The 24,718-nt window shown below is 37.1% G+C and overlaps 1 protein-coding gene across 1 annotated transcript; it reads left to right on the forward strand.

The window, feature by feature from the left end:
* The first annotated feature begins 1,237 nt into the window (after positions 1-1,237).
* elf2b (E74-like factor 2b (ets domain transcription factor)) lies at positions 1,238-23,615 on the forward strand. The gene is given in 10 exon segments (XM_058776497.1): positions 1,238-1,582; positions 11,974-12,093; positions 13,916-14,120; positions 19,919-20,029; positions 20,142-20,318; positions 20,479-20,559; positions 21,155-21,344; positions 21,472-21,828; positions 21,906-22,384; positions 22,387-23,615. Coding segments are annotated over 9 exon segments (1,857 nt in total). The 5' UTR covers positions 1,238-1,582; positions 11,974-12,018; the 3' UTR covers positions 22,569-23,615.
* Positions 23,616-24,718: the final 1,103 nt, after the last annotated feature.

Consider the following 24,718-nt stretch of genomic DNA (forward strand, 5'->3'; position numbering starts at 1 on the left):
ACAAGCTTATTTTGTATGCAGTTTTTAAAAAAACCTGGTAACACTTTATTTCGATAGTCCACTTTAGACATTCTACTGACAGGAAGTAACTTTGCAACTGCATGTCAACTAGCAGTCATTAGAGTATTAGTAATCTGTCTGCTTAATATCTTCTAACATTTTATTTTGATGGGTCCACAACATACAACATACTGACTATGCTTTGCAAGTATATGTCAACTTATTATACTAACCCTAAACCTACCCTACTGAGAGATAGTAGAGAAACATGTGGTTGCAAATTAATGAGAATTAGTTGACAAAGTTACTTATAGTTAGTAGAATGTCTAAAGTGGACTATCATAACATTTTTATAATCCTGTGAACAAATACAGACATCTGATCATACAATCATTAAACTTACAATCAATAAAATTAGTGTTTGACATTGTTTTCACAGTAAGTATCAAATAACGTATGTATTAAATTATGCCAGAAGTCAAACAGCAGAGGGCGCTACATATTATGTGTATGCCCCCCTCCGTTACACAAAAACAAACAGAAAGGCATTATTTGTGCAATAAAACGAGAACATGAATATTAATATGGTTACAGAATTGTTACCAGTTATGTATGGCATCAATTCTGTGAACCCTTTTTTTTTTTTGGTAAATAATGATTTAATTTTTATTTTAAATGGATTATATTCGGTATATAATACAGTGCAGTATATATCAAACAAGACCATTTATCCAGGTATATATTTTCTACATATGAAAATGTGGCATGATTTCGTTTTGAAGTATTATTGCTATATGGCAGTCTGTGCCTTTTTAAATTCTCAGTTACTTTAACTTTTACTTTCGTTTTTCCAGTCTCGGCTAGTTTTGATAAAATGTTTAATTTTGTTTTGTTTGACTCAGCACTCAGAACTCACCAACTCATCCTTCGCGTTTTAGAATTCTAACAATACAACAAAAATATAATTTATTTTATTAATTTTTTTAATTGCGACGATGTCTAGGCCTCTCTAGGCCGTTTCCAATTTCAGTTGAAAAAGTAGCCTACTTTATTGGCACGATTGTACATACAAGGAAAAGAAATATACGACACAATAAGAAATAAGTATGGTGCTAAGTAGTGAATTATTCATTAGTATTATTCAATAGTCAATTCTATATAGATCAAGGTAATAGCTTCTGAGGGAGTGCAGCTCTCTCTCTCTCTCTCTCTCTCTCTCTCTCTCTCTCTCACTCACTCACACACACACACACACTACATCATGACTCTGACCTGGATCTACTGTCTGCAAACACAACCCCTCCATGTCCTCTCTACTCGATCGTTGTAAGGGACTGAGTTGACTTGGACCAGTGGTCTTGTGTTCGCGGCCCATCAGTCAGTGTAACGTTAGTTCAGTGTGTCGCTTTAGACCCGTGTATGTGTGTATGTGATGATCAGGTGTGTTAGCGCCTAGCCGCTAACGGCCACAGTGTGACGGACTCTCACCCGCCACAGCCACCAAACTCTGAATGTTTCTTATGTCTGTGTAAACCAAACAATCACAGAGTGTGGGTTTCATTTGGAAAATCAGCTTTTCAAGGTAAGAAATCTACTTTTGTGTATTCCATACTCTGAAGAAACATTAGGAGGGACTATGCGGTTATATTAGCTTAGCTCTGTTTAACGAAGCTAATGAGACACTTTACGGTGCTTTTTAGTTTCACTTTACAGTATAGAGTAACTTCAATATGTAGACACATGTTTTATCGTGTAACGTTATACGTTTAGAAGCCTCAATATTTGTTTTGTTGTGAGCTCCTCTGTGTCGTATTTGCTGTCTGGCTAAGCTAACTGCTAGCAGAGAGTTGACAACTACAAGCATTTACGATTCGCTGTTCATATCTCCCTTTTTCCTGAGAAGATCGAGATTTTATGGAAGTAAGGTGTTTAAAAATTAAACTTGCTTATGTGAATATCATGTTTTAGCTTTGAAATGTATCACTGGTTTGGTACTATTGCATTAATGTCAGTGATGCTTCACTGTTCACAAGGTTTATGCTCAAATAAAGCTGTTTTATTCTCTTTAAAGAGCAAAGGAATACTTTAAATGATGGTTTTCCTTTTAAGGAACCGAGATAACATTGGTGTGTGGTATTTCCTTCAGTGTTTATATTGTAACGCCCACTTATTTGGAGAGAGTACAGCAGGATCAGGGCTTTGTTGTAGTTAGTGGTGTAAACAGTGATTTTACACGCACTTTCTGGGTAAATGTCAGGACATGTAACAGTGTTACAGCGAAGTGCACACCTCTAAAAAGATCCTATATGCAAGGCATTACTTAGTGTTGATAACATGAGTTTTTTTCATAGGGTTTGATCAATTCCCTTGGCAAGGCATGGTGTTAGTCTATCTAGGGCACTGATCTTTACATTTAGACCAGGGGTTTTTAAACTGGGGCCCAAGGACCCCCAGGGGGCTGCAAAAGAATGCTGGGGGTCCATAGAAATGTTTACAGAAACGGGGGTTAAAAAAGGAATAAATACCGAAAATCAATAGGTTATAATAAAGGAGTAAGTAAATTTAATGAAATAAATAAAATTAAAATAGATTAAAATAAATGAGTAAATAGATGAATAAATCAATACAGTACTGTGATGAATAGTAAAAAGTAACAATGCAACTTAAAGGGTTAGTTCACCCCAAAATGAAAATTATCCTGTTATTTACCATCCTACTTTCTTCTTTCAGACGAATCCTATTGGAGTTATATTAAAATTGTCCTGGCTCTTCTAAGCTCTATCATTGCAGTCAGCAGGCGTTTCTGTTAAAACACGTAACATAAAGTTCACGAATCCATAAAAAAACGTGCCTCACATGACTCCGGGGGTGGGGGGGGGGCCTCTTCTTGCGAATCCATGCGTTTTTGTAAGAAAAAAATCCATATTTCAAACGTAATAATAAACACATCTCTCTCACTTCATCTAACTGTCATAAGTGGAAGCCCTTCCGGAGGATGACATCGGCGTTGCGTGATTAGTGACGAGTGCAGAGAGAGAAAAAAAACAAAACGCCGGTCACGAATTAGAAGCACAAAACGAGGATTTGTAAAGAAAAATGTAGCAGGATTTCGATATAAGCCAAGAGGAGATTGGTTTTCCTTTGGTAAATTAAGGAAACTTTGCTCCTATAAACAAACGTTGGTTTTTGCGAGACTCATGCATGCGCTGCGCCGGCGTCCTACGTCATCCGCCGGAAAGGCTGTCTCTCGTGAACGTGCATACGACAGATAGCGGAAGTTACACAAAACTAGGGCTGGGTATCGATTCAGATGCCCTGATTCGATTCGATTTCGATTCGCAAGCTCTCGATTTGATTCTTGATTCGATTCTCGATTTTTTTTTTTTAATTACATTCAGTGAATATAGTTTTAACACACATGTTATTGATATTTCTAAAAAAATGAACAGTAAACATCAGTTTACAAATGGTGAATTAATAATAAAAAATTGTTTTTTGTGTAGGGTCCTTTTTTAAAAACAAAAGTAGGGCCCTATAAAATGTTCGTCTTAATTTTTCTGGTAATCAGATGAAGGCATAAAATATTAATTTAATTTATCCTAATCAAATGAAAATTAAACCCCTTTATTTTTTGGCAAACAAAGTGCTGCACAACAGAGGTTTACTGTTAAAATGAAAAAGAAAACAAATGTGATTATTCCTTTAAAAATAAAGATTTATTAATATTTAGTAGTAGTAGTAGTAGCATTGTTGTTACATTGAGTCGTAAGACTGCTAAATAGTAATATTTATGACAGTTTCTGCACGTTAAATTAAACTTTTATTTTGACGGGTTTCTGTGGGGAACTTGCAGCTGCTGTGTATGTGATATGACGGTAATTTTCTCAAATTAAATGGTAAAATGCTAATGAAGTGACTCTCAGAGCAGCTGGAGATGATATTCGGGTGACATCTAACGTTAGTGGAGAAGACTAATGATAAGATTAACATTAATCAGATCTTGTTTTAAATGTTTGCTGAAATAAATACCGGAAAAGATTGATTCACGGCTTTTGAGAATCGATTTCGAATCGACGTAATTTAAAAAAAATGATTAATCGAAAAATCAGTTTTTTTGCCCAGCCCTACACAAAACTGTTCATATCGTTTTAAATATGGATTTTTTTTTTTTTTACAAAAACGCATCGATATGCTACAGGAGGCCTTTATTCACCCCATGGTGAAACATGGACTAATTTCCATTTTTGGGTGAACTGACCCTTTAATAATAACTAAATATTTAATTAATGTTTTGTAAAAAAAAAAAAAAACACACTGTATAAATGATATCTGTAAACAAGAAAGTATATAGATGCCTTTTAAATTTTTGAACGGATGTCACTCGCACAAGGATGATCATATTAGTGGCATTTAAAAGATTGAAAACCCCTGATTCAGACTAGTGAAAGTGGAGGGAAGAGCTGAAGTCAACAACAGCGGACTTTGATCTGCCTATCAGCAGTTGCTGATTTCAACCGATAAAGTCTGCGAAAGGTGCAGGTCCTTGAATAGATTTCTTCACTCCATTTCTGATCATCTCCAACATGTCTGCTTCCATATCACAGTATGATAATTAATGTTCTTAAAGCAGCGAAAAGTTATTGAGACAAATGCGCATGCATGGACAGGTCAAAGGCAGCAGATATTAATTCATATGGGTGGAGTGTTAAAAGCACGTCTGTGTGAGATGGATTAGTCCCACATGCAGATGTTGCAGGGTTGCAGATTGAATCCTCATGAGTAGGGTGAGTTTATGTTCATTCCTGCATTGAATTGTATTTATTTATTATTTATTTTCTTGCATTCCACATCTCAGTGCTCCACTAAACTGACTTGGACTTTATCATAGGATGATGTTTGAATACAAATAGGCACGGCAGATTACAAATCACGTTGTCATGGAAGCAACTTGAATAATAAACTCATAAATAATAACAAAAATGGATTTTTTTCACATGATTTCATGGTGGATGGATTTCATGTTGACTTCATTATAACTGGATCAAGCTGGGTTTCCATGCTTTTTCAGATGCTGCAAGATAAATAAGTAAGGTGTGGTTCAGTGCTCTTTGGAGCCGGAATTATTAAATGCAAAACCTTTGCTCCCTTGGAGTTGTCATTGGCATGATTGTTATACAGATTGTTATACAGCTGTGCCATTTCTTAATTATTGATTTAATTGTACTTCAAGGGATGTCTCCAAGTTATATTAATTTGTTATTTAAATAATATTAGATCTGTTGTCAGGTGACATTATAATGTTTTGATTAATCAGATGATCAGACTAATTAACCCCACTGTGATGTAAAACATGATAAAGTCCAAGGGGTGAATATTTTGTATTATTACTGTAGTTTATTCGCTAACGCACACATCCCTTACCAAATGACTGCAAAGCATTCTGTGCACTGCTGTGGTGGGGCTGTGGGAGGCAATGTGACTTGTGACCATTCACTGAACATAACCTGCTATTTTTATTTTTAGTCATCAAATACCTGCGTTTGAATGCAAGACTATTTGTCTGCTTTGTGAACCAATTTTGCACAAGGTCAGTCAACATTTGGTCTGTGTTTGGCTCAAATATTTGACCCCTACTGACTCATGCACAGTTTCCCCTGTTTGCCATCTGCACTTTTGTGTGACGCTGACTCATTATTTATATATAAAAAGGAACCACCTTTAGTAAAACTGATATATATTTGTTCTAGGAGAAGTGTGTTGCTAGATTTAGAGAATATTAAATGAAGTTCAATCAACAATAAAAAATCTTTCATAGTTTGCTCACCCCTGTGCCGTTCTTAAGGAGATGTCTAATGCAATTTCATTCATTAAAATCTGAATTCTGACATATTTAAATAGTTGGCTTCTCATGCTAAATGTGACCAAAGTCTCAAAAAACTAGTTGGATGTATAACGGAGTATTTCTGTGCCAAAAACACTCCTTCCGGGTTCGTACAAGTTTCAAATTTTTTTTTAAAGTATGGCCCTCTATGATGTCATAAAGGGTGGAATTCCTTGTATGGGCACTTGTCCAGGAAGAGCGTGCGCGCACACACACACACCAACCAAAGCGAGAACAGGAGCATGCCCATCAACATGCTTCATTTGTTAATTCGTTAGCCATTGGTAAATTAGGCTAATTCAAAGTTTTTGTTTCTGTTTTATTTATGTTGATATCATAGCTTGCAGACAATCACTACTCCAAAGCTTTGCATGGTCGTGACTCTTACTGCAATACTACAGGTACTTGAGATTAACATGAGATTGGAAGAAACTGTGTATGTTATGTCCACTGTGATTTACATAAGAAACAGGTGAAAGGAGATATTGGGCAGAATGTTCATGCTGCACTGTTTCAGACAATGTTTTTTTTTTCATGCTGCAAAAACATATCAAAAAGTTCCAAAATGCCCCAGCATTGTGTCATATTGAGTTGTCATTCACTAAACATCTTGCCTTCTCCCGCCACTTCAAAATAGAATTTAGATTTGTCCTTATTCATACTTTGTTTGTGAAACTTTCACTAGGTTTAACATTAGTGATGCCAAAATGCCGTTCCTTGCATCTCACAACCAATCGCAATGGGGCAATATAAAATATGAATTTATTTGAAAATTATGGCTTATATCTTGAATAACAATCATCTTACATTGAGATACTAGATCAATAATTTGTTACAGAATAACAAATTTACAGTATGAGATGTTAGATTAGCAATCTGTATATTTTACATTGTTTATTTGAAATGGTTGATCTATGTAATGCTCTGTTCTTTAATAATAGCAAAATCAGTATTGTCGGCACTAGTGTTGTCACGGTACTAAAATTTCAGTATTTGGTTTCAGCAATGCAGCGTGGCATGGAGTCGATCAGTCTGTGGCACTGCTCAGGTGTTATGAGAGCTCAGGTTGCTCTGATAGTGGCCTTCAGCTCATCTGCATTGTTGGGTCTGGTGTCTCTCATCTTCCTCTTGACAATACCCCATAGATTCTCTATGGGGTTCAGGTCAGGCGAGTTTGCTGGCCAATCAAGCACAGTAACACTATGGTCATTGAACCAGCTTTTGGTACCTTTGGCAGTGTGGGCAGGTGCCAAGTCCTGCTGGAAAATGAAATCAGCATCTCCATAAAGCTTGTCAACAGAAGGAAGCATGAAGTGCTCTAAAATTTCCTGGTAGATGGCTGCGTTGACTGTGGACTTCAGAAAACACAGTGGACCAACACCAGCAGATGACATGGCAGCCCAAATCATCACAGACTGTGGAAACTTCACACTGGACTTCAAGCAACATGGATTCTGTGCCTCTCCACTCTTCGTTCAGACTCTGGGACCTTGATTTCCAAATGAAATGTAAAATTTACTTTCATCTGAAAAGAGGACTTTGGACCACTGAGCACCAGTCCAGTTCTTTTTCTCCACAGCCCAGGTAAGATGCTTCTGACGTTGTCTCTGGTTCAGAAGTGGCTTGGTAGCCCTTTTCCTGAAGACGTCTGAGCGTGGTGACTCTTGATGCACTGACTCCAGCTTCAGTTCTCTCCTTGTGAAGCTCTCCCAAGTGTTTGGCTTTGCTTGACTGTGCACCTTTTCCTACCCAAATTCTTCCTTCCAGTCAACTTTGCATGTAATATGCTTTGATACAGCACTCTGTAAACAGCCACACCTTTCAGTAATGACCTTCTGTGACTTACCCTCTTTGTGGAGGGTGTCAATGTTCGTCTTCTGGATCATTGCCAAGTCCGCAGTCTTCCCCATTATTGTGGTTTTAAAGAACAAGAGATACCCAGCATTTATACTGTAGGGACGGTCATTTATTCAAACTCAAATGTAAATATTCTAATATTTTGAGATACTGATTTTTGACTTTCATGAGCTGTAAGCTCTAATCATCAAAATTAAAAGAAATAAACATTTGAAATATATCAGTCTGTGTGTAATGAATGAATATAATATACAAGTTTCACTTTTTGAATGGAATTAGTGAAATAAATCAACTTTTTGATATTCTAATTATATGACCAGCACCTGTATTTCTGGCACGATGTCTTTAAGATAAACTTATTTTGATTGGTTGCCATGAATACCTTTAAATTTCTGTGTGTAGCTATATGACATGACGCTGGTTTTATTCAAATGAAACGGTAAAATGCTCGTGAAGGGACTCTCAGAGCAGTTCTGTAGATGTTGTTTATGTATTTATGTCCTCATTGAGACGGCAGATGATGAAATCACCGCGAGCGTCACACGCGCTTCAGTTGGTAGTAAAAAAAAAAGAAAAAACTGCGCATCTCTGCCATTCATTCATTCATTCATTCACACAGAGACTCGCAGAACATGGGGGATTCATATTTGAATCGACTTTTGTGGCTTAATATTTACAGATACTAGTCCATGTCGCGATTTGAATTAAGTGTAATGACCTACTTTTGATTAATTCATCCAAACTTTGACAAATTCCGTGACATTCTGTGCTAAACTGTAAATTCCGTTTTTATAACTGGATTCCGAGATTCTGTCCGCGTTTTTTGCATCGCGGAAATCATAGTGCTGTACGCGTCAAGAACCGGGTTGACCGGGTACTCGGTACCACCGGTACTTAAAAAAAACCTGGTAACGTGACGTTTTAAATTTTTTAGTACCGACTTGGTATTGAAGTACCGGGTCTTTTGACGACACTAGTCGGCACCGATAGCGGCTACCCCAAGTTCAATTCCCGTCTCGGGGTCCTTTGCCAATCCCGCCCCCCTCTCTTCACCCAGTGCTTTCCTGTTTGCTCTCAACTGTCCTATCAAATAAAGGCAAAAAAGTACATAAATATAACTTAAAAAAATAAATATATAAATCATTCAGTATTTTAGTGACAATTTTCATTAAGAACTAGATAATTCTGAAATAAAACAACTACAGTGTGTTGCTCACAAAAAAAGCTTTAGAAGACTTTGAATATAGTGCACAAGTACTTTAGTAAAGTTTGAAAGTCCTTTGTCACTGTATGCTTGTGTTTTCTAGTTACGAGCAGCATAAATATTCTTTAAAATGTCTCCTTATGTGTTCCATGATCGAAAGCCATATATATGGCTATATGTTTCCTGTATATATTTGGTGAAGTATCCCTTTAATGGAGAAGGCGGCTACAGAACTGAATCTAGTAAAAACAGAAGTGGGTTTTTGTCAGTTAGGTGACGTGTTTTGACAGAAAGCTCAGGCCAGTTGGTTCTCATTAAGGAATAATTTGTTGCATCTGGAGGGCTGTTGGGTGGAGGCTGAATTTTGGCGTCCGTTGCGTGTGTGTGTTTCTAAAGGTGGGACGTTGCATCACTAGAGAGTCTGTTGAGGACACAAAAGCAGCGTTGTGCCCTGGTCATGTGATGCCTGTTCGGAAAGCTCTGACCATGTGATCCTGCCTCACAGAATGCTGAGTCGAACTTACAAACGCTGCCTCACCCTTGAGATGCGAGCATGATAGATAAAAAGACTGAGAAGGGAAAGATACAGAGCCATTAAAGAAGGAAGACGTAGAGAAACAGGTGTGGACGACAAAACAGGAAATGAAAGCAATAGAGTGCAACAACTCCACGGTGCAGACTGCGTGCAATTCTCTCATTTGGTCCTTACTCACTGTTTCCCTGATGGTGCTGTGGGGAAGGTTGCTGTCTTCTGCGGAGTCAGTTTGTTTTGAATGTGGAGATTTTGCAAGGACAAGAAGCAATGGCTGAAGTGGACCAGGAAAGTTTCCTAAGGAATTGGAATACATCTTGGAATGGAAGGGGAACACTGTGGAATTCCACAGCTGCACCAGGAACAATAGGTTGGAAACAGATGAATTGCTGCTTGAATTTCCTTGATGCTATCTAATAACATAGCTTGTGCTGAATTGAAACATACCCTTCAAGTAATAGTACACTCACGAAGCTATTCAGCCAGAAAGTGTAGATGATGAGTTATTGAAGGCTATATATATATATATATATATATGTGTGTGTATGATTTCTGTTTATTTAAGGAGCTGAAAATACAAGATAAGTTGTTCTTTAGCAGCGGTTATGGAGAAAGCTCTAATGGGGAAGCTGAAACTTGTCATTTTGTGATTTGCAGATAACATGATCCAGATGCATCTGTGAGGAAGTGTGTGTGTGTGTCACGTTGTTGCCACACCCCTATATGCCCCTGCACAGACTTTGTGATTGTGTTGCTGTGGCAATTGGGCAGGGAATTTATTAGAGCACTTTAACAATCTTTAGTGTCTGTTGCTATGGCGTCTTTATTTACTCTTTGTGATTAATGAGAGGAATAACAAACATCCATGCTGCCATGAAGACGTTTTCCAGAAAATTTCTAATTTTTTATGACTTTCTACTATGAACAGAGAATACAATAATGATGAAAGCGGATTAAAGCAATCTCCAAAAATTTGCAAAAAAGCACCAGAAATGTAGCCCATGCGACTTGCAATGTGAGCGGTTACACCATACGTGCCGTTATTTAAGTGTACATGAACATGAATGTGATTTGAGAGCTGCAGTGGAGGGGACGATTTGAAATAACTCCAATTTTGGTTCCAAACCAAACTGTATGACAACAGAAGACTTGAAGTGCATCTCAGTTTGCCGTATACATAATCCAAGTAGTGCGTTTACACTAATAATAATGTTAACAAGAAGTGCACTTCAAATATCCAGATGATATATCTATTTATTAAAAAAAAAAAACATTAAGTGTTGAATGTTTAATTACATAGAGGAAGGGAATAGGCTTCAGATTCTGACACAAACTAGCCATTCAAATGTCATGTGCTAGACAGTACATAGTACAGTTTAAGTGCATATTATCTACTGTCATTTGGTGCACAACTTTGAAATATAGCACACAAGTTGTATATGGTGATGAAATGAAATATCTTGGCCAAAAACAGATATTTTGGATAATTAAATTTTAACATTCAAATTTGATTGGACGCAAAGTAGCCTATTCTAAGGTTTTCTTAGTGATTACACTTGTTTTTTCCTCAGTTGGCATTATTTCACTAACATTTAAACTTTTAACATTTTTTTTAATCTTAAACATCAGATAACTAAAACACTAATTTTGAGAAATAGGAGAATGCATGTGAAATCTCATTGTAATACAAAAGAAGAAAAAAAATCATCACTGTTAGTTCATGCATAATTGCATGTTGTTGTTTTTTAAACATTTAACCTACGTAATGGTTTCCATTCACATTTACTCTTTCTGGAAACCTGAAATGGCACTTTAGGCTGATAATTCTCAGTGACTGGAATTATAATTCATTCCTAGTCATATGTCATTCTTTTATGGTGCTTTTTTTTTTTTTTGTAGAATGGCAAGAACATTCTGCCCAACCTCGTCTTTTCATTGATAAAAGAATGTTATACAGATTTGGAACAGCATGACAGTGTATAGATAATGAGAGAGCCTTAATTTTTAGTTGAACCATTTCTTTCATTTTCAGTGGTTTGAGCATGTGCATGTCACCACTGTATTGCGTCGCTCTGTCACTTTAGCTGTCTGGAGTGTGGTTGCAGTCACTCAATAATTTAGCTGCTAGACTGTCCCGCTGACGCTTCTTGTTTCTCTCCCATTCTTTTTTTTTTTTTCTTTTTTTTTTAAGATGATGATTTGAGAGACTTTTAATGTGTGAGGGTTTTTTTTTGCAGCAGTAGTTGTCATTTCAGCTCCACAAACCAAAGTATGTTGGCTGTTGCCATGGCCTCAGTGTTTCACAAGCAGGCTTCCTGTTTTGGTGTTCTGTTCCTTAGCAAGAGTGAGTTTCCTGTTGAACCAGACTTGGAGAACGGGGCAGCAGGTTGCTTTGGCTCTGAACTTGAGGTTCATGAATGTTTGAGATGTTATTTTTGCAGTGCTATTGATCTTTTTTTCACTTTGTCTTTTGTCTCTTATTCTGCTGTCTGACTGCAGTCCTGGAGTTTGCCACAGGGGTCAGTAGAGTGTGGGGTATGAGTCATGACGTCTGTGGTGCTTGTAGACAGTGGAGGAGCCGTGGTGGAGTATATTACAGCAGAGGACGACCATTTTACGGTAAGATTTTTACCACTACAAAATAATTTTTTAGCATATCTATCACTTTATATTACTTTGCTGCTAGTCTCACGTTAAAATGGCACATCCACAGTGTTCTTTCCCTGACAGTCTGATGTGCTCAAATATGGCAAGCTCCGATGTGATTGGCTGACATTACCATAATCTTGCACTGTCATATTTTTGACTATTGGCCTGAGGTTTGTTGACTGTATTGTTCTGGCAGGAACTTACTGAAGATCAGCCAATAAGATTAGAGCTTGCCAGAATCAGAAAGTGTGTGCCAGTGTACCAATTTATTCAACATTTTCCCGAGAGTTATATCCGGTTTTGTTTTTTTAAATCTGGGTGAACCCAAAGTTGTTACCAGCTTTAATTCAGTATTATGATGCATTTTAAACAGAATATTGAATGAGAAAACCGATGGAGTCTTGATTTTTAACTCACTTTCTTGGCATCTAATCATCAGAGAAGGAACACTATTCTAAAATGGAAGCAAATTTTCAGATTTTGACTAAAGGTTATGAAGAGAAACTTTTTTTTTTCTGCAAATTGCATGGATGAATTGTTCTCCACTAGACTATTTGTATAGGCTATTTACTGTTTTAATTTTAGTTTAAGTTTATCATCTTGACTTTTTATTAATTCAATTTTATTATTAATTCATTTGTCAGTTTTAGTAATTTTAGTATTTCAAGTTATTTCAGTTAGTTGCCAAGTATTTTACGTTTTTCATGTAATATTTGTATTTCATATTATTTCCCCTTTATTTCAGTTACTGAAAATTATTTGTGCGCTAACAGAGTAAATGAATTCTGATAGCATGTGTCTCATAAAAAAAGAAAATTGTTATTTGTATTGTGGTCAAGTTACATGTTGGTCAGAACATCTTTTCCTGTAAAAGTAGGCAGTTTTGCTCAGAATAAGCTGCAAAGTGGATCATGTGATGCCAATAGTAAAAATAACTAATTACTATTAATAAGTAAATCACTAATAACTATAAGGTTTCAATAATCTTCCTAAGCAGGGAAATATACACCACATTTGTGACCCTGGACCACAAAACCAGTCTTAAGTCCCTGGGGTATATTTGTAGCAATAGCCAAAAATACACTAATCAAAATTATTGATTTTTCTATTATGACAAAAATCATTAGGACATTAAGTAAAGATCTTGTTCCATGAAGATTTTTTGTAAATTTCCTACTGTAAATATATCTCAACTTAATTTTTGATTAGTAATATGCATTAAGAACTTAATTTGGACAACTTTAAAGGTGATTTTCTCAATATTTCTTTTTGCACCCTCAGATTCCAGATTTTCAAATAGTTGTATATCGGCCAAATATTGTCAGATCCTAACAAGCCATACATCCATGGACAGCTCATTTATTCGGCTTTCAGATGATGCATAAATCTCAATTTCGAAAAATGGACCCTTATGACTGGTTTTGTGGTCCAGGGTCACATTTATAAGATAATGACACAAGAACGATATCGTTGGAATCACTTTCAGAAAGATTTTTTTTCTAGCTGGTGAACAATAAAACAACGAAAGCCAATCTGCATCATGTGCTTATAATAAACAGAATGTTATAGTCCATTGGTGTGGATGCTAATATAGTTAGCATTATAGCCATGTTTGTAGTTATCCTGTGAAAGTCCCTTTAGTGTTTCAAAGAATTGTCCAACGTGTTCATTATAGTGTATTAAAACTTTACAGCAACTTTAGAAATTTTAATTCTTTAGAATGAATGTTTAGGAAGTTTATTTTGAGATTTCAAGTTTCTTCTTGTTCATGCAACCTCTGTTCTCCGTCTAGGAGGAGGGTGTGTATGAGGTTGAGGGAGAGATAGAGGGAGAGGTGGAAGGAGAGGTGGAGTACCCTGCGGTGATTGTGGAGCAGGTGCCCAGTGCACGGTTGGAGCAGGGCTTCGCTGCTCAGGTGCTGGTGTACGATGATGAGACCTACCTGATGCAGGGAGTTGCTGAGGAGCAGGAGGTGGAGACTGAAGTGCTAGAGACAGGTGAGAACACTGTTACAACAACTACTATTCTGTCTTTCTCAGCTGATTTTCACTCAACCTATACAAACACCTGGCTAGGAAATTTGAAGATAAAACCCTTTTGTGTTTCAACATCACTGCATGGAGACATACACAATGTTTAATGCAAGCACCCTAAATATAAATGCTCTGTTACACTACCTCATAGGCTTAGTCAGTTATAAACTCGGAAAGACTTTGATTTAATTAAATGAATCAAAGAGCAAAAGCGCTGCACTTTGTTCATTTAGATGCAAGCAGCTCATGATTCAGTGTTTTCAGGGTTCCATACTCATCTCTGCATGTGCTGCGAGTTTGGGTTGCTTATAGACTCTCTGCAGTTTTCCACCAAAATAAAAGCTCTGGCGTAATGTTAGAAAGGAATTACAACAGACATAAATACTAGTAATGTAATTTTACTGTTGTAAAATAAAATTATTTTTATCATTATTATTACATTAAATACTTGTTTTTTGATATTATTTTGCAGTAGTAATGTATCTATAGACTTATCATTTGAAAGATACTAGAATAATATCTTTTAAAAATAATTTATTATTATAGTAGTATAGCCGTAGTATTGTATGCTCATATTAATTGGGAGGGTTCTTTTTTTTTTGTCACATTCCTTTATAAAGGACCTGTATTTTAGATGCATTCTAATTATTGACACACATTTCATTTCAAATAAAAACGTTGTCTGCATAATTCGATATACATAAACTTCTAGCTATTCAAAACACATCTGTATTGAATTCCCCATCAAAGTGGCAGAAAAACCCTTTGCACACACTTTACCACAACTACCAGCCTTACTTAATGTGCTTTTGTTCACTTGAACAAAATGCTCTCTATTCCTGATTGCATGTTAAAATATTTTGAATCCTGTGATTTCCAGTAGTTGCTGTTGGCAGAGAAACTTTATGAAGCTGCTGTTTGTGAACATATGACTTGTAACCAGCATTATGCATTTGTAAAACTGAATCGCTCAATGAAAATACTTTATGGGTGGATGTTGATGGACATTAAACGCTACAGGGAGAGTAGACTATAATAGCAGCACATTGCTTTCTTGTGTCTCAGTTATGTTAATAGTTAGGTACCCTGGTTATTTTGGTGCTTGCAGACTATTTGTTATTATACGTTGTATATAGAATGCTATCCCTATGGTCCAGGATTTATGGGCTATTTAGTGATACATCATTTCAGAGGGTAACCACTTAAGCATGATTCTGCTAGAAAATCAACCATGTCGCCCAAAGATAGCTTTCTTGTTTTGGTTACAGTTACTATCAGCCAAACACAGGGCTATGCTTCTATTTTTACAACCAATTTCTGATCAAAATTGTCTTGTTATAGATATAGAATGTAAAAAAAAGTTCACCCCCTTCATTGTATGGGTAAAAAACAAGTAAATGGTCACACGTTTTTTTTTGTTTTATTTGTATTTTTTTTTTTAATTATTATTATCTCATCTCCTTCTGTGTTTCACTAAAGAAAGTAAGTAACAATGGTTAGGAGCTACATGAGGATGAGGGCGTATAAATTGTGTAGATTTGCCAAGGCCCTGTTTTATGATAAATCTCTACTGCCCTCTTGTGAGCACTCTTTGAAGTGTTGCGCAGAATATGGTTATTCGTCTCATAATACTTTTTGGAAGTATTATAACAATACTTATAATACTTAATACTGAAGTGTCACGTGACATCATAATACCACTGCCCCCTTATCATTCGTCCAGAAATATTTTATATTCTTTGATATCACAGTTACAAAAATGCCATAATAACATTAAGATGTTGAATTTGAAGATGCTTATAAAGAATGTCCCTCTGGATAAGAATGAAATACAAAATACGATGCAAAAAAGGGGAAATAAATGCACACGTTCGTGTCTATTTAGAAGAGTTTATATATATATATATATATATGATATAAGATGCTTTGAGATCATAGTTTAAAGTGCTTAAAAGACAAGATGTTTAAGAATATTTTTACTTCAGGTATGTGCCACTTGTTAATAAAATACAAAATAAGACGCATAAAAGAATATGGGAAAAGAAATGCACATATTTTCTGTTCAGAATAGTTCTTTTCAATTATTTATGTTTTAGATACTTTAGATGACAGTTGAAAGTTTAAAAAAAATGTTTAGGACAGCAAAACAAAAAAAATCTGAAGTTATTTTCACTAACTTCAATATATTTTCTTTGTAGAGGATTTTAGATTTCCCGTGTCTTACAATACGTATGTGCGTAATTTTAACTGCTATTTTAAATAATATTTTAAAAGTATTTTTTTTTTTGTTAATGCTTGTTGACGTAAATCGAACGTAACGCAGAGCGCGCGGAGGATTTCCTGTGTTTGGCGCGGAAGGATCTGTGCGCGCTGTTGAGTTTGTGGAGATTTCCTGTGGAGGCGGAGTGATACGCGAGTCGTGCGTCTCTAAACGCTTTCAATGCGAGTCAATGTGAATTCTGCACCTCTGGACGAAACATGGCGACGTCGCTGCATGATGGACCCGCTAACCAGCTCGATCTGCTTATCCGAGCAGGTAAAACGACCAAAGCGCTTGCTCAACCTCGCCAGCGTGGGTTTGTCTGGGGCGCAGCAGAGCGGTGCTCGCGCCGCAGCGCTGAGATCCGTGAAGTTGTGCTGTAAAGTAATGGAGGGCATTTCAGGAAGTGATCACCTTGGTTGGCAACCTGCATGGCGTTGCCTAATTTTCTTATCTGCTTTCTTGGAGTGCTGAAAAGTAGCGTGCAGGCGTGTGTGTTTTGTTATGCGTGAGCAGCGTGCACAGTGTTGAGTTTGCCCTGCGCTGAGGGCGTTTTTAAATATGGACTGTGTTAGAATAACGGGTTTCTCTGGAGGTGGTGCGCTGCTCTGAAACCAGGAAGTGGGAGAGATGTTGTCTTTCCTACGTCTTTGCCACGCTGTCTGGAGTCGGAAGGACACTGAGTTTTATTTTTAACTCTGAAATCCAGTTTGCTAAAATGTGAATTTTAGCTAATCTATTGAGTGGATTATATATTTCATAAAATAGCGCCTGAGAGCTTTACGTTTAACGATTGGTTTATTTTGATGCCTCATCGTCAAAGGAAATGTGGCATATCGGGTGAAAAAACACACGCTGAGCAACTACATTATAACCGCATTGTAATTTATTAATAATGTTAAGACGTATGTCGAAAACATTGAGTTTGAGTAATAAAATCCATGTTTGCTTCATGTCGCAGATGTCCCGTTATCTAAACGTGGTCGCACTGCTTTCTGCACATTTCAGCGCTGAATGTTAAGCTCAGTGAGCAACATTTATCGCTTAATTATTCCTTTAAATGTCACACTGTCTTTTTAGGACCAGAAAGGTGTTGCTGTAAAAGTGTCGAGTGGATATTTGACTTTTTTTCCTTTTAATGTTTAGATTTTAGAGCTAATTTGATGGCGGAAGCATTGTTATTCCACTGGGCTGTCTACATTTTGAGTGACGGCGCTTGTTGTCCAATAGTATTGGCGTCGCGTTCGAAATCCTACACCTGACCAATCGTCTTGCCGTTTTCTTGGGGCGTTGATCAGAGAAGAGGCCAATCAGATTCGGGGCGGGGATTGAGTGGCAGGAAGCACGGAGAGCGTCTTCAGAAAGAACTGGAGGGAAAGCTCTGACGACTGTAAACACGGAAGTGAGGAGGGACAGCACTACTTTCTAGTGGACCGCTATTTTAGTGACAGAAAAATAGTACCACAATATAAAGTCTTCTGTACTGGTTGTTTACGATTTGCCGAATTATTGCTAATAATAATGTATTTATTATTATATGAACAGCAGCAATGACGTTATTAGATATTTATAGCAGCTGTTGTAGTGTTATGTGAATTTTCATTACTTGTTCTTATCGGCAGAAGTTTTTTTTTTTAAATTAATTTAAATTAATTTATTTGTTTAAAGAGCTTTTAGTATTGTTTTGACTTTTTTTCGAGTTTTAACATTTTTGTGTTTAGGTTTTTATTTTAGTTTATTCTTGGATAAAAACATACTTCTGAAGAAGTTGTTTGGCCTCTTTAAGGAATATTTAAATCATAAATAGTCAACAGTTATCATCCTCGTGTTCTTCCAAAAATTATGGTATGGAACAACATGAGGGTGATTAAATTCTGTAATATATTTTGTGTGTTAACTATCATTTTAAATCTATATCCATGAGGACTGAAAGATATAACACTTGTGGTTCAAAACAAATGTTATACTTTTTTTTTTTTTTTTTCTGTTTTATAGTAATTGTTTGAAAGCAGGCCCCTTATATTAACTTTGCAGTGTGTAATCATGTACACCATAAGTTTTTTTTGTTTTAATATCTGCACTTTGATTTGTGTCCTGTCTCCAAGGGCAGATCTGTCTGAATACAGGAAGTAAATGCATGCCGGGTCACCCATTCTAGAGGACACTGTGTGTGTATGTGTTTATTACTGGGACTGCCTAAAGATAGCCCCTGTGTGCAGCAATAGACACGCATAGCCAAACATGGGCAGGCTCAGGTTGTAATGGGAGTTGAGTGATGGCTTGGATGGACTGGCACAGGTGCTAATGGCTCTGGATGTTAACGTCAAAGAGAGCAGGGCTGGAGGTTCTGCCCTATGTATGCATGAACTGCTTGTCTGAGATCAGCCTCTCCGCACCTGTTTCTAAATAAGTGCGTCCAAGGAAGTGACTTGTCAGTTAGCAGATGCTTTTATCCAAACTGTCTTAGAGCATACTAATTGGGCTTTGAGTAGACTGATTGCAGGTATGACACCCCTGGATCTATTTAGGCGCAAAGGCAGAATCTCAAGAAGGCTATAGTTAAGAGGTTGCACTTTTGTATTAATAGGTCCTTATGGGATTTACATATAATGTTCTCTCTTAACCATTTGTGTTGGTTATATTTAGTGATTCCTTGTTAGAGTGCTCAACTTGCATTGTCTGTCACTCATGTCAACTCTTTAACTTCTGATTATTTGCAGTGACAAAGTGACTGGAAGTAATATAGTTTCAGTGTTAACTACTCTTTAACTGTAGTAGCGTTTTAAAGCTCTTAAGTACCATATTAAAGTGTCAATCACACACTTGATTTAGTTTCCATACTAAATGGATGTCAATAAAATAATTTGTTCAACCATAAAGTAAAAAAAAAAAAAAAAAAATATATATATATATATATGTCTATTTAATTAAAAAAGTCAGTGAACTTTTTTAAAACATTTTTTATTATTCTTTATAGCCATTGCTAGACCAGTTTTCTTGTCACCCATGCATAAACATGTCACACACTCTGGGGATTGATTGTGATCCCCCCCCCTTTTTTTTTCTCTTCCTTTTTTTTTTTTATGTTATGGTATTGAGTAACTATGAATGCACATTTTCCACCCACTAGCACCCTCTATTGTCAGTTAAGTGTACAGCTATTCAATTTGAAACATGAGGTTGCTTATGTACCAGCAGTCCAGTGCATGGGGCATTTTATAATTACACTACTGTTCAAAAATTTAGGTTGGGAAGATTAAAAAATAATAAAACTTTTATTTGGCAATGGTGCATTCAGTTGATCAAAAGTAACACCATTTATAAATTTACAAAAGATGACTTTTTCTGAAAATGTATCTCTTCATTGAGAGGAATAAATGACATTTTAGAGTACATTAATGTTGAAAACATTGTTTTTACATTAAAAACAGTAATAGTGTGAACTATTATTACAGTGTATTTTTGTCTTTAAAAAGTTTTTTGTGTCTTCTGTCTGTTGCAGTGGAAGCATCAGTTCATGGCTCTGTTCAATGCTCTGACAAAACCATCGAGGCTGCTGAAGCTCTTCTACACATGGACTCTCCCTCCAGCTTGCGTGGAGACCGGAGCCCAGGTGAGCACTGCTCTCTCACTTCTAGCTTTCACATCACAAAAAACATGAGACTGTAGATAGCCACACTGTGGGTAAAACATGATTTAAATTTTTTTTTTTTTCTGTTGTGTAGAGGTATTTGTGCCTCCATGTGTCAACACTTCGGAGTTCCTGCATGCTGCCATGCGACCTGATGTGCTGACAGAGACAGTGGTGGAGGTCAGCACAGAGGACTCGGAGCCCATGGAGGTGGTTACGGTTCTTCAGGAGCCGGAGATGCTGGAGACGGAACCCACCAAAAGAAGGAAATGTGAGAACATGAACACTGGCAAAGGCAATATTCAGATTATTTTTTTTTAGTTAAATGGGATGTCTGTGAATATATTCTGTTAACTTTATATTTATTTATTTATACATTTATTTGAATTTTTAAGTTAAACTTTTAACTGTCGTTTGTCTAATCTTTTCAGCTGGGCGGAAACCCAAACCCCACCACATTTCAAACGGATCTCCAGACCTGGGCATCAAGAAGAAGTCTAGAGAAGGGAAAGGTATGTCTCATACATTCAGTGTTATATGCATGATGTGCATAATCAGTAGGTGAAGAAACATCTGGGTCATATTTAACTGCAAAATCATAAAGGAAATGTACTGTAATCCAATCTTTTTCTCATTACTTTGATGTATTTCTGTTGTACATTGTATACATCATAGTATTTGTTGTACTCAATTTTGGGTAATTTGGGTAATCATTACTTTAGAGAGCAAACAGATAACTCCAAAAATAGTGTTTTTTTTATGTTATTGTCTTAGTCAGCTGTATTATTTAGTTTTTTTTTTTTTTTAACCTACTCAAAATAACTCAACTGCAGTTTGATTGAGATTTATTGGAATGCACAGTTTTTTTTTGTTTTTACTTTAATAGCAATGAAAATAACCTATTCATTGCCATTAAAGTGAAATTACTGAACCTACACAGGTATTTGTAACATCCATGGTAATATTTATTTTATTTTTAAATGGAACCTATGAAGTTATAATACCTAAATTCAGTTTTTACATCTGTTGTGTTTTGTTGGAGTGTCAGTGGCTGTTTATTTGCAAGTATTAATCAGTTGAACTTTTGTGATATTTGTTTTCTTACAGGAAGTACATACCTGTGGGAGTTCCTGTTGGACCTGCTGCAGGATAAGAACACCTGTCCCAGATACATTAAGTGGACACAGAGGGAGAAGGGCATCTTCAAACTAGTGGACTCCAAAGCTGTGTCAAAGCTTTGGGGCAAACACAAGAACAAACCAGACATGAACTATGAAACCATGGGCAGAGCTCTCAGGTGAGGAGCTTGTGTGTGCAAACACCATAAGACGACTTTTTCCAACACGTTTTGCAATGCTAGCCATTGGTATCCATAACTAGAACTAACTTTTCTAATGTTGTATTTTTCTTTGTTTCTATCTCAGGTATTACTATCAGAGAGGCATCTTGGCTAAAGTAGAGGGTCAGAGGTTGGTGTATCAGTTTAAGGAAATGCCTAAAGACATTGTCGTCATCGATGACGATAAGTGCGACCCTGGCGACGACGTAATCGGAGAAAAGACCTACGAGCGCGTCCCTCCCTCATCTGACACTCTATTAGCAACTGACCTCTCCAAAACCCCTGCCATCTTGAGAGGGGGCGGTAGGACTATGATCCATCCCGGTTCCCCAAAAGCTAAAGCTGCGCTCACTGCAACTCCTGTTCAGCGCATTGTAACGGTCTCTACGTCAATGGATCCATCGCAGCCGTCCCATGCCACCATTATCCCCAATGCCCCCAGGTAACCAGTCTTAAATTTGTGTAAAAAAAAAAAATTTTTTTCGACTGTTATGTTTTAAAACATTATCTTGTGTCCAGGACTGTGCGGGTTGCTATGCAAGTGCCGGTCGTAATGACAAACTCCTTGGGACAGAAGATCTCCACGGTGGCTGTGCAGTCAGCGAACTCTTCAATCTTCACTACAGCACCCACCAACACCGGCTCAGCAACTGGTGCGAACGCACCCAAAGTCCTAATCCAAACCATGCCAACGATGGTTCCCGCCACGGCTGAGAACGGTGACAAGATCACAGTCCAGCTCGCTAAGATAATCACCATCCCCGCAACCCAGCTCACGCAGTGCCAGCTACAGGCCAAACCGGGCACCCCAACAGGCATCAATCTGATGGGCACCCCCCTCGCCGTCCGAGCCCTTGCACCCATGTCTATGGCGTCAGGGGCGCAGGTGGTCAGATTGGCAGTTCCAGCCCAGCAGAGTCCAGCTCAGGTGAAGACGCAGGTCCCCGTTTCAATCCAGACGCAAACTCAAGTCCCAATCTCCGTTCAGACGACATCTACTCCGTGTCAGTTCCAGTTCAGATCCAGATTCATCAGAGCCAGCTTTCTCCGAAAGCAAAAAGCCCAGAGTCGAAACCTGACAGCACTTCAGCAGAACAGCCTGAGCAGGACAATCCCACACAGGAAGCAGCAGCAGTGGTTGTAGAGGAAGGTTCAAATCCACAGTCTGAAGCAGAGAGCTGAAGAGTGATGCCTTTAGTCAGTCATGAACAATAATAAATGAACTTATATTCCCCAGATACCATTCAGTCACATTCTGAGAGTACAAACTGGAGATTTGTTGACTTGTACAGTTTTGGAATTCAATTGTGGTTTCATTTTATATATTAAAAAAAAAAAAAAAATCAGGCGAAGACCACAATTCTCACATCATGTGGATTAAATATGGATGTCCATCATTTCAATTGAGTTGTTAAGGGGACCAATGTAAAGGACACTACATTTCTCATTTTTTAAAACTTTTTTTTTTAAATCTAACTTTGACACTAATAACATCTAAGCAGAACACTAAGGAGTGAGTAGTTGAAGTAGTCAAGTATGTGAACCTTTGAGGGAGGATAAATTCAACTTTTTATAACTTTTTTTCTTTAACATTTAAATTGCAAGGCAAAACCAGCAGTTTCTTTTGACGATCACTGTGAGCGCATGCTTCTGCCTGTGTTTCACAGGAACGGGTCGATTCTCCCTCCTCCTCTACTAAGGGAAGAAATGGACTTTGTATATATGAATTATACAGTTTACTGAATTTTTAAACAATGCAGCCTTAGAACAGTTTTGTTTTTGTCGTTATTCTTTTAAGTCAAGCTTATTAAGCTTTTGTGTTATGCTCATGTTTTGTTTGATGTTTTTCTTTTCCCTCACACATTGTACCAAGCACAGTATTATTGGCAAGCAAACTGCAAAGCATTTTTGCATTCTCGTCTCAATCAACCAGATGAAAAAAAAAAAGACCATACTGATTAGGTGTAAGTAAATCTGGATCCAAATCCTGGAATGATGCCAATCCCCCCCCCCAAAAAGGTCAATCATCAGCATGCATTCTCACGTCAAATACATTTGTTGCGCATTTTTCTTTTGATTTTATTAGTCCTTAAAGAGGGAGAACAAGATGTTTGTGTTCAGAATAATCTAGTTTGTATATTCAACATTTGAAGTATATTCTATTTTGTTGTACTCTTGTTTCAAAGTGTACTCAAGTAGATTTTACTCAAATACAAAAATATTCCTGAATTTGAGTGGTGTTGTTTTTGATACATCTGTGTCAGCTGCAGAGCTGTTTTGTTTGTTGCATCTTAGGTCGCTATTTCATGATCGCCAACAAATGACAACTTAGAAAGATTTGAGCTTTAGATGCATTGAAATATTTGAACATTTACTGCTAGACCGCTTGCAACCGCCAGGCTAAATGTGATTTATTCTAATCTAAACTAGATTAAAAACGGGGAATTACCAATATTTTTCCACTAAAACATTATTCTTTGAAAACTGTGTAATGTTTATGTGCATATTCATATATCAATTTTACAATAAATGGAGGCTAACTGCTGCTTCACAACCAATTTTTTAAGTTCCGGGCTGGTTGCATAAACTGTTAAGACTGTGTTTTTAGTGCTGACTAACTAGCAGTTATTCAGCAGTCTTACTTTTTGTATTCAAATTAGACCAGTCTAAGTATTACAAATTAACTGACTTGCTAATAAGATTAGCCTAACCATTTTATGCAACTGGCCACTAGGTGCTAAAATGAAACAATCCTATCCAAATGTCAGAGAAAAATATGGCTTTAGGGGACTTACAGCTGACCTTTTTTATCCTAGGAGATAGAAACTAGGAAAAACAACATATAATACCACTGATAATAAAAATCTAATTCTTAAAATGCCAGCAGAGTCAAAGAGACAAAATAAAACAAACTGAAGCACAAGAAAATTATAAAAACAGGACAGAAAAAACAACTGCACAGTAAAAATCAAACCGGCAGAAAATCTGACCAGACTAAAAACAGCCAGATCTAGTGTGAACAGCCTAAAGCCAGATAGTCCTTGCCAGCAAAAGGCGGCAAGTTAGGCTCCGAGGGCACCGAAAATGAGGCAGAAACAGAGCAACACTTCACTTCATACACCCACACAAAATATGAGCACATGCTTTACTGGTTTTGCATTCTAGCAAGAGATTTAAATGGAAATCTAGTCATTACGTCATTGTGCTACAGTTGAGATGGTCCTCACTGCAGAACACAAGAATCAAGGGGGCATGGTTGGATCCGGATCCAACTCCTCCCAACTTACATATACCTAAACCTACCTGTCTCCACCCCCTGATCCCTAAACCCA

This window comes from Onychostoma macrolepis, chromosome 01 (assembly GCF_012432095.1).
Source record: "Onychostoma macrolepis isolate SWU-2019 chromosome 01, ASM1243209v1, whole genome shotgun sequence".
Taxonomy (NCBI): domain Eukaryota; kingdom Metazoa; phylum Chordata; class Actinopteri; order Cypriniformes; family Cyprinidae; genus Onychostoma; species Onychostoma macrolepis.